General features: G+C 47.2%; 1 protein-coding gene across 1 annotated transcript; it reads right to left on the reverse strand.

Moving 5' to 3' along the window:
* Positions 1 to 1,444: 1,444 nt before the first annotated feature.
* SLC32A1 (solute carrier family 32 member 1) lies at positions 1,445 to 6,632 on the reverse strand. The gene is made up of 2 exons (XM_048498225.1): positions 5,692 to 6,632; positions 1,445 to 3,563 (listed from the first exon to the last, which is right to left on the reverse strand). Exons 1-2 carry the CDS (start codon positions 6,067 to 6,069, stop codon positions 2,376 to 2,378), a joined length of 1,566 nt encoding a protein of 521 aa, XP_048354182.1. The 5' UTR covers positions 6,070 to 6,632; the 3' UTR covers positions 1,445 to 2,375.
* Between the last annotated feature and the right edge of the window lie 3,692 nt (positions 6,633 to 10,324).

A 10,324-nucleotide genomic window follows, 5' to 3' on the forward strand; every position in this document is an offset into this window, starting at 1 on the left:
CTCCTAGGCCTTATGACAGGCAGCTGCATGAAAAAGCAAAGCCTTCAAATTGATACTTCGTTTCCCTGAAAATAAGACCTACCCTGCAAATAAGCCCTAGCATGATTTTTTGAGATTTTTGGAGGATGCTTAAAATATAAGCCCTACTCCAAAAATAAGCCCTAGTTACAGATTCCCCAGCACAGCTGATCACATGGGGAGGAGGGCAAAATCATGGGAAAAAATAAGACATCCCCTGAAAATAAGCCCTAATGCATCCTTTGGAGCAAAAATTAATATAAGACCCTGTCTTATTTTCAGGGAAACACGGTATTAAGAGCCATGGAAGAGGAAACAGGCAGAGGTGTAGCGCCAACAGGGTGGGGTGGGTCGCCCTGGGAGGAGCTGTGGTGCAGGCATGGCCAGGCCACGGAGGGGGCATGGCGGGGGCGTTCCAGGGCGGGGGCTGCCGCAACAGGGGCACAGTGCGTGCAAGCGCCCTACTCAGAGTTTCCCCTCGCTCCACCTCTGGAAACAGGCCAAAGCCTTGCAGGCTAAGAAGTTCTTGTTCCCTGCTTTAGACAAATACGAGGAGACACAAAAAGAAGCATCTTCCCCCATCCCATTTTGCCCACCCGCTCTATCAAAACACTCACAGCAATTAGGAGAAAGCAACTACAGTCGAGTCCAAATCTCCTTAGAGACCAACAAGATTTTGAGAGTTTAAGCTTCCCAGAGTCAATGCTCCCTTTGTCAGGGATCTGATGAAGGAAAGACAGCTTAGAACCCCCAAATCTCATTGGTCTCGAAGGTGCTACTGGATTCAAATCTGTCTGTCCTACTGAAGTCCAACACAGCTACCCTTTTGAAACTAGAATAAGAAAGGGAAGGAAGGAAGGAAAGTAACGTATATTCTTTTTAAAGATATTTGATACAGGAAGTTATGTTCTTTCCTTATCTTCCTCCATCATTGAGCTTTGACCTCTTAACATGTGAGAGTTTTGTTACAAGGTTGATATAACTGTGTCACTGGCAGGAAAAAGGAACTCTCTTGTGTATTTTTTTCATATGGTGTATCCAGTGCCTCATTCAAACTGAGCTAAGGCAGGTAACAGTGCACCAGAGAGCTGTAGCCTGGATAATTGTTGCACAGATGTGCTGAAGATGCTTTGTGTTTGTACACAGTGACCCAATAGAGGCCCAGATTTTGGGCACATGCAAGTTTGCTTGGGTAAATTGTAATTAGCTAGCATTGTGTTTTCAATAGTATCTTGATTAAATCTAAAGTCATAGAGTGGCCAAGAGACCAAATTGTGAACCAAGACGGCTCCAGTTCAATTCTTGCCATTTCTACTAGGGCAATAACAATTCTGAACTATCTAACAGGAGACGATATGTGCGAATTATCAAAAGCACTTCACAAACACTAAACTTTATGACCCCACCAACAAACCATGCCAGCCACTGTTAATATGGTTTCTCTTTATTGTCTGATATATTTATGTACCACATTATATGTTTAAAGTTTTTTTTTCTGATATACATTTGTCATCTTAATTTTTACCACAATTACACCACACATACATTTGAAACAGCTCCACAGATCTGGTATTTGCACAGAATGGATTTTTTTTCTTGTGTGTGTTTTGTTTCAAATCCAAAATACTTTTCAAATCCAACAACTTGGGGTTTTTTCTTTGTGTTTTTATTCAATTTAGAACTCAAAAGGACCTCATACAGAACTGAACTGTGAGTCTGATCTCAGCTGGAGGCCATGATCTTAATCAAAATGGGAAGCGCTGGTATTGGACATGAGTTAGTATGGAAGAATCAAGCAGTCTTCACTTGTTATTTTGAAACATACAATGTAAACACTACAGCTTGTGAGGTTCCTCATTGGTCGTTGCTGCCATTCGTTGGTGATATGATCTAGATCTTGCATTAGGCTGCATATTTTCTCCAGTACCCCAGCATGGTGATGCAGAGCAGTTGGGTTGCCATGTATTTCCCCAAGACTGAATTTTCATAACTCTTGCAAAAATATTCCCATGAAACCACTCATTATTTCGAAATATTCTCCACCTCCCTTACAAAGATTAGAACTTTTAAACTACTGAATAAACAGGACGGGGAAATATCTCAAATATTTTCCTCTCTGATAATATCTAAATAATACAAAAAATATATATTTTTCAGTCTCACTTTATTTAAAAAGTCTGCTGGGCAAGCGTTTCATCTGGAAATTTTGCTTAAGGTTTCTGTGATATTTGCTGGGTATAATGAACTAAACGTATGACATTTCTATTTTATGAAGATGTATTAATCGTTTGGCGATGTGGATATTCTGTGTGAGTCCTCCCCCTCCCCTTGAATGCAACCAAGTTCTACCCACACTTTTAGTCTTCTGAATTGGTTCTATAGGCCTCAATGAGGCCTTCTAAAGAGTGAATGAACCCAGACACACTGCATATACCACCTATTACAAAAATGGCCACATCAAAGAAGACATGGTGCCACAAGAGCTTCCTCCACAACAGCTTGAGGTGGAAGAGACTGGGAAGGAGGAAACAGAGACCTGCACCTGTGAGGCTCCCTGTGAGGCCCATCAGGAGGGCAAAATGGGGGACATAGATGGCCATCAACAATGTGAAAATTACCAGGGCACATCTGAGGGTAAGACCCCAGGATTTGAGCCTCCCATCACCCCCATAGCAGTTAGGGAAGAAGGCCCGGTTTCCATCCTGGAAAAGGGATCTCTCCAGAACCTCCACAGCTGCAAAGAAGGGCAGTGGGTAGGACAGCAACGCTTTGGCCACCAAGAAAATGTTAACCACAGCCCTAATGGTAGATGGCAAGTTGTCTGTGATGACTTCTTTCGTCTCATCAGCCCAGGTCAGGTAGGCTACCAAGGCAAAGAGTCCCTTTAGGATGCAAGCAGCTATGTGAGTCCAGTTCATCATACAGTGGAACTCCTTGGGGTTCTGCATGTTTCCTTCTAAGGAAGGCAGAAAGATCTGTGAGGTGTAGCTGAAGACAATGATGCCAATGGAGATGGGGAACTTCTTCACATCAATGTAAAACTTGACTTTATCCCATGCCCAGTCATGGGCTCTGGAGAGACAGTAGGCAATCACCAAAATGTTGATCACAAAATGGGCCAAGGTGCAGAGCAAGCTGAACTTGGAGACAGCCTTGAGGTTCTTCAAGAAAGCACAAGGCAGGAGTACTGCTGTGGAGATGATGGACCAAGATTTCTGGGAGACAGGCAAGTTAGGGAAGCTGTTGTACATTAGATTGCCACTGACCACCACATACAGAATACAGGTCATGACCAACTCTATGATCTGAGCCACATTCACAATCCTGCCCCCAAGTGCAGGAAACCTGGGAGTGCAGCAAGCATTAGCAATGTCCACATAGGAGTCTCTCACCCTGACTGTCTCCCCATCTTCATTCTCTTCATAAAGACAGGCAATAAGGATTTTTCCAGTGTAACAGCAAACCACTGCTGCAAAAATGATTAGAAAAAGTCCTAGGTATCCACCATGAAGAATAGCATAGGGCAGGCCAAGAACAAACATCCCCTGGAAAGAGACAAAATGGAGACTGTGTGGCTTGGTTTTATTCAATAGGAATCAGCACATTCTTCCAACAAGTTCAGATAAAAGGAAACAGTGGATTCTATTCAAGCAAGTGACAGGAAGAAATGATTACAATTTCATACTTTCCTCTTCTGCTTGTAACGTTTCTTATAGAGCTAGTGTTTTAAATTAATCCTCCAGAGTCTTAATTAGAAAAAAAACATGTATTTTAAACTAGAACAAAGCTATATTTTGATTGACTTTATAATCTCTTAAATGCCTCCCCCCTCATAAGTATAAATGTTTGATTCCAGAGGTGAAAAGTATGAAGTATTCCATAAAATATTAGAATAAATATCAATCAGCATCCTTATGTTTACCATTCTTTCCTATACTGGGAACTCTCAAACTCCTATTGATCTGATCATCAAAATTAGTGCAGCCTGTTCACATTCACAGAAAAGGGTCTACTAAAAATACTAAAACAAATCTTACAGCCATTGTACAACAGAGTCTGTTGAATGGCTAAAAATAGCTCTATTCCTTCCAGTGGTCTTGCTATGCTTGCTTTAAAGATGTACAGTTTCTAGTAAAGTTGTATCTGCAATAATAGATTTTAAGTATTTCACCTCTGTATAAAGTATGACTTGGGGACAGTGCCCCCAAAAGATCTGCAGTTTTGAAATGGCATGATTTGTTATTGTAATAAATATATGGGGGGGAGGGGGTTAACAGGCCTTCTCATTCCTTCTCTAAACTATATAGTAGTTGATATATTAGAGAAGACTGAATTGAGTATTCTGGTTTAGTTGGTTTATCATACAGGGAAGTCTTTATGGCAGACATTTTGAAAAGGCTTTGAGCAGCATTAATTTAAGATTTCCATAGCTCTCAGAAACTGGTATTTTTAATTAAAAGGATGAAGTTAAAAAAAATAATCAAGTGGAATCTGATTTGGGTTTTGCAATATTTTGGAGGGGAGAAATATTAAGTGAGGTTCTGAGAGACTGCATTTCAAGCTCTTCCATGCTGATTGAAAATTACAAATATGGAAGGGAGATGTATCTTTGTAGGAATGGATCCTATCCCTAGCTCTTCCATGCTGATTGAAAATTACAAATATGGAAGGGAGATGTATCTTTGTAGGAATGGATCCTATCCCTATCACTTCCTCCCCTTCTAAGGTGAAATGCATTCGACAGATAGTGATCCCGCACTGCATATTTATAACGAGTTGCAGTCGTTCTAAATGAACTCGAGTTGCAATTTCCGTTATAAATATTGTGTGCGGAATCCAGAGGGAAACCAAGACGGTTTGGCTAGCCCATTTCCTTATGTCGCAGTTTGCTTAAAATCCAGTGGCGTTTCCCAAAAACAAAATCACTGCAGTGGGGCTTTCTTCCCCTAAAACCAGGAAATATCGTTGAATCCACAAAAAGGAGGGCTTCTTTATTTTTAAGGATTTTTGTTAACTTCTGGCATTCACGCCGCATATCCATGCAGCGGAATGAGCAGAAGACAACGAAACCAGAAGAAGGGAAGGGACCAGGCGCTCTTGCCTGGCCCGTCTGTGGCCTGAGTCGCTCTCATTCCCAGGAACCGAACAAATAAATAGGCAGATTCTAAACCATTTCGAGGTCTCGGGGGCCATGAACCACGACATCGCCACCTCCGAATGAATCTATCCGGAATAAGGTCTGCTGCATTTTCTAACAGGGATTAAATTATCCTTTCACGGAAAACGTGGACGGAGAGGGGGGGAATGGTTCGTCATTCTTTCAGCCCTCCCCCACTGGAAACTGGCTGGTCCTTAATTCGTATTGCGGAATGCTCACCCCACAAATGATTTAATCACCGGGTGCTTAAGTGCTTCCTACCCAGGTCCTGAGCGTATGAGGTTGGACTAGACGACCCCCTGGGGCCCCTTCCCCATGCTAGGCTTCACGACTTCTGCAGGGCATCTGTTCAAACCACAGCAAGCAGCAGAAAGGGAACCACTCTGACATTTCTTCCCGGGGCAGCTGCATCACCGAGAGCGATGCTTCTGCGAAAGGACACGTCGGTCCCAAGGAAGCCCGGACGGCGCCCCTCGAAGCCGAGTCCCGCAGCGCTTGAGGGGGGGGGGGGTTACCTGGATGGCGTTGGTGACATTCCAGCCGGCCTCCCAGGCGGTGATCCTGGGTTTACCTTGGCCGGACAGCTCGGCGCAGACGCCCTCCTCCTTGGAGCCCGACGGGGGCAGGGGGCCCGTGCCGTCCCTCTGGTAGTGGGTGTCCCCTTCCAAGGGCGGCTCGCCTCCCTCCTCGCTGCCGTCGGATTTCAAGATGTCCATCTGCAGCCCCTGCCTGTGCTCGTAGTCCAAGTCGTCGCACTGAGCGAAGCCCACCGCCTCGTCGTCGGTGGCCGCCTGGAAGCCCATGCGGGCGAACATGCCGCTGACTTTCGCCTGGGACTTGTGCGAAACCGAGGTGGCCACATTGGAAATCTTGCTGCGGATGAGCGTCGCCATGATGCCGGCTCGGGCTCCCTCGCTGGCGGGGAGAAAAACCACGAGCACCCTCCCCCCAAAAAGTTTTATAAATGAAAAACCACGAGCGCCTCGGTGGAAACCTGCCTCTCCTGCCGGCGGCGGGGCTGCGGGTGGTCGGGGCGAAGCTGCCCAGGCGCTATCTCCACTCCCGGCTAGAACTGCGCCTTCTCCTCTGCAGTGTCCCCTGGAGCATGACACCGCTCAGAGGGACCACCTGGGGACCTCCATGGGATCTTCTCGCCTTCCCCCTGGTGCATAGAAAGTGGGGTCCAGGGAGGGCAGCGCAGGGGCGAGGGAGCCGGGTGGTGGTGGTGGTGGTGGTGGTGGGCGCCGCTCGGGTGCCCAGCTGCTCTTCCCGACGTCTCCCCCCTCCCCTCCGTCTTGCTCAGCAGCAGAGAGGCGGGTGGGTTGTCTATCCAGCCTCAGCGATTCCAATGCAATGCAGAGGAGCCTGGGGGGGAGGGGGGAGGAAAAGGGACGAGCAATGATCACCAGATTGCCAACGCAAGCCTTTTGGCGTGCGCGACACCTCCCTGTCCCCACGCGTTCAGCACTTCGAAGGGAGGGGGAGTGGGGGAGGGAAGGTTTGCTGCATTTCTGGGGGAGGGACTGCACGTCCCCGCCAAAATCTACTCCCCCCCCCCCAGCAAGCAACACCCACGCTTCAAAAACCGCTGCGGATAGTAGGGAGGGGGTTGGGAGGAGGGGGCAGTGAATTTTTACGTCGTGTTTTCTGCCCCCCCCCTTTAAGTCTTGATTTGCAGAATAAAGCCCAGCGCAGTCTTTAGACGGGCATCTCATTCCGCTGGCAAACTCTAAACAAATGGTCTCAACGAAGATGCCAGTGTATCTTTTATGCTTACTCCATTTATGCCAGCTAAAAAATTAGTCGTAATCCCACCCACCCCCACTCCCGTTTTTTCCGGGCTGCGTTTGGACCAGGAGAACTGCATTGACTCCGTCATGGTATAGACTCCTGGCAAACGGGGCCGGAAAGATGGCGGCCGACTCAGATCCCCTCGCTTCTGCTCGTAGTAAATATATTTTTGATGTCGCATTATCAATATGATAGATTCCATCTACGCCAGATTACAAATAGATCGAATCAGTTTGTTTTCAGAATCTATGTTGATGCACCTAAATAGAGACAGGTAATCTCACTTTGCTGTCCTTTTAAAAAGGTTGTTTCTGCCTGCAAAGGTCTGCCTTCCACAATGTCTCTTCTGACATTGAGTGCAATGGTATTAAATAAGGTCAAGGTCGTGGGCATCTTTTAGGCAGCTCCTAGCACTTCAAAACACTGCAGTAAAACAGTTCTGCTGCTGCCTGGGTGGAGGAAGGGATAGCATTTCAGCCACCGTAAAGCAAACTCAATTTATCGTTTGATTGACTCCTCGCACCCCCCCCCCTTCTATTAATATGACAATTAAATGATCCTAAAATAGGATCCTTCCTGTAGTAATAGTGACGTGATGTATTTTCTTACTGTCTGGGTTTCATTTGTTGTTCCGCTTGTGGAAAAGAGCCGAACTGTCGCCAAATAATTTAAATTTTTGATATAGATTGCAGGAGGACCCCAGCCACACTTAGAAGTGGGGTCATGGAAAGCTACTTTCAAACAGAAAGAAGGTAAAATAAAGAGGAAGACGCGCTGTAATGTAATGTGTACCTAGCACGGGGAATTTCAATTGCAAGAAATGGCAGCATCCCCACCTGACCTTGCCCAAGAGGACTAGGCCATCATTCATCCCATCTGTATTTACTCGGAAGTAAGCCCCCGCTGACTTCAGAGTGGCTTCAGAGTAAACACGCTTGCAATCCTTCAACACGTAACCGCTCATTCTTCTCTGATGTTTTGGCCAGAGAACACCTCTGAGCAAAAAATCATTCTTCTGTGAGTACAGGGTGGCAAACGACTCTGCAGAGCGGGGGAGCGTGCAGGGTAGCAAAAGCAGACTCCAGTCTTGCTTTGGAGAAGGAATTATCACATGTCATTGCACAAATAGGTCGAGAAAGGCAAGCTGCTTTTGTTTTGCTCCATATTTAGAAACCTCCAGGATGCATCTGGTGCAAAGGAACGACGGTATCGCGCCCAGATTTTAATTCCCATTGCAAACCATCGATGTAATCTTAGGTTCCTGCCCCCCCCCCACCGTCCCCCTCCTCTGTCAGTGTGTATCACACACACACGTGTACATGCAGCTGTTTAGCTTAGCTGTTTCATTGCTGCAGATCAGGGAAAGGAACCAGCATCGTCCACGGGCTGTTATTAAAATTGTCCGGGGCTTTCTAGTTAGAATGCAGTTTTTTCCGAGGTCTTTCCGGAGGCATCACCTGAATTGATTCAGTGTATTGTCGAAGGCTTTCACGGCCGGATTCAACTGGTTGTGGTGGGTTTTCTGGGCTGTGTGGCTGTGGTCTGGTGGATCTTGTTCCTAACGTTTAGCTTGCATCTGTGGCTGGCATCTTCAGATGTGTATCAGAGAGGGAAGTCTGTTACACATTGTCTATTAACTGTTACACAGTGTGTAACAGACTTCCCTCTGTGATACAACTCTGAAGATGCCAGCCACAGATGCAGGCGAAACGTTAGGAACAAGATCTACCAGACCCGGAAAACCCACCACAACCAGTTAATTGATTCAAATTATTTCCCTAAAAAGGTCGTTTGTTTCACAGAAGATCTTAATTTTGGTTGCCCAATATTTTTAAGTGAAGTCCTGCTAAGAAAAAGGGGGAGGGGAGAAAAGAGAAAAAATTCAACAGCTAAATCTTGCTTGAAAAATACACTGATTTTCCCAAATCAAATTCAGCCACGGGGCTGTGGGAGGGGAGCCGGCAGGGGCATGGCTGTGACCGCCTTGTCTCACGAACCTCCCAACGGGCAGGTGCAAATTCTCAGCCACGGGATACGAAACCGCAGCATTTGGTATTTGACAGCTACTCTGGAGCCCCACTTGGGTTCCATCACAGAGCGGGGGAAAGAGGTTCCGTTTGCTTCCATTCCTAAACACAACTGGTCCCTACAGAATGGGACGAGTGGGGTCCTTATTTATTAGGATCCCAAATTGCAAAGACGGTACTGCTCTTTCCATTGTGGCTCCGGTTCGGGATCCTGGTGGGAGCTGGAGGGCGAGACCCAGATGGGCGAGACGAGGAGCCCAGGAGCCGAGCCAGACCAAACAAGGCGCCGGCGTGCTACGTTGTTGTGACTGGCAAAGGTCAAGGGCAGTTCTCCCCACCTCCCGCCGTCCCTATTGGGAGATTCTCAAACGGGGAAACCCCATTGTCTTGTGCGAGGGCGCTTTTTCTTTTTTTTGCAGGGATGACGCGGCCGATCCCCAGCCTCCTCCCCCTTGCCGGTGAGCCCTCCCCTCCCTTCCCCTCGCCACCCATCCCACCTTCGCCTGCTTCCCACGCCCAAGATAGAATCGGAGACGTGGCCCCTTTTCGTGCCTCCAGCTGCATTGCCCCTCCCCGGCATTGACTGGCTTCTTCAGGTCACGGCGGAGTCACCGGGGTGCAGTGCAACTCCGAGTCTGCAAACTGATCCACTCAGCAGAGCAGCTGCAGGGGATCGGAAGCACGTTGGACGTGCGGAGGAGCTGGGGACAGGTTGCAGGGGGCTTCTGGTTTGTTTACGTCGGGAATTAGCTCTGGAGTGCAGCCTTTAGGTCCAATACGGCCTGCTCCTAAACGCAGTTATCTAGTAAATCTGGAACGGTAAAGTCCACTAAGCCTTTTTTTTTTTTGCCCGGATTATTTTTTGACCTTTAGGCTCCATTTTCGTTGGCATCAAATCTCTAAGCGCGTTCCTCCACGGGCAACTCCGGAACCAGGCGAACTCGTCCTTCTTCGCTCCCTTTGCTGCACCCCGAAATATCGGACTGAATCTAAGCCAGACCGTCCCGCTGCAAGTGGCGCTAAATGAACCCGGAAAGTGCACCCTGCACTGAACCCCCAAACACATCGGAAGGAGGTGCCACTCTCAGTTCAGACTTAAAATGATCACTTTTTGATAGTGAATCCGGATACAGACACACACAGAACCATTCGTTTATCTCGGATTTATTCCCTGACGCTTGACAAGCATATTGACTATAGGTCCATCAAGTTAGGTGTAAGATCGCGTATGGACCATCCGTTCAGGTGCTGTGCTCCTAAACGCATTTATTGAGCACAAAACGAATTCACCTGAACAGGCTCGTCAGTTCATAGCTGACTGGAAACTCCT

Source organism: Sphaerodactylus townsendi, linkage group LG05, assembly GCF_021028975.2.
Source record: "Sphaerodactylus townsendi isolate TG3544 linkage group LG05, MPM_Stown_v2.3, whole genome shotgun sequence".
Taxonomy (NCBI): Eukaryota; Metazoa; Chordata; class Lepidosauria; order Squamata; family Sphaerodactylidae; genus Sphaerodactylus; species Sphaerodactylus townsendi.

Coding starts and splice junctions, on each gene's coding strand:
- SLC32A1 (XM_048498225.1), bottom strand. CDS start 6,069: ATGGCGACGCTCATCCGCAGCAAGATTTCCAATGTGGCCACCTCGGTT. Junction 3,564..5,691: donor ATGTCACCAACGCCATCCAG/GTAACCCCCCCC, acceptor GTCTCTTTCCAG/GGGATGTTTGTTCTTGGCCT.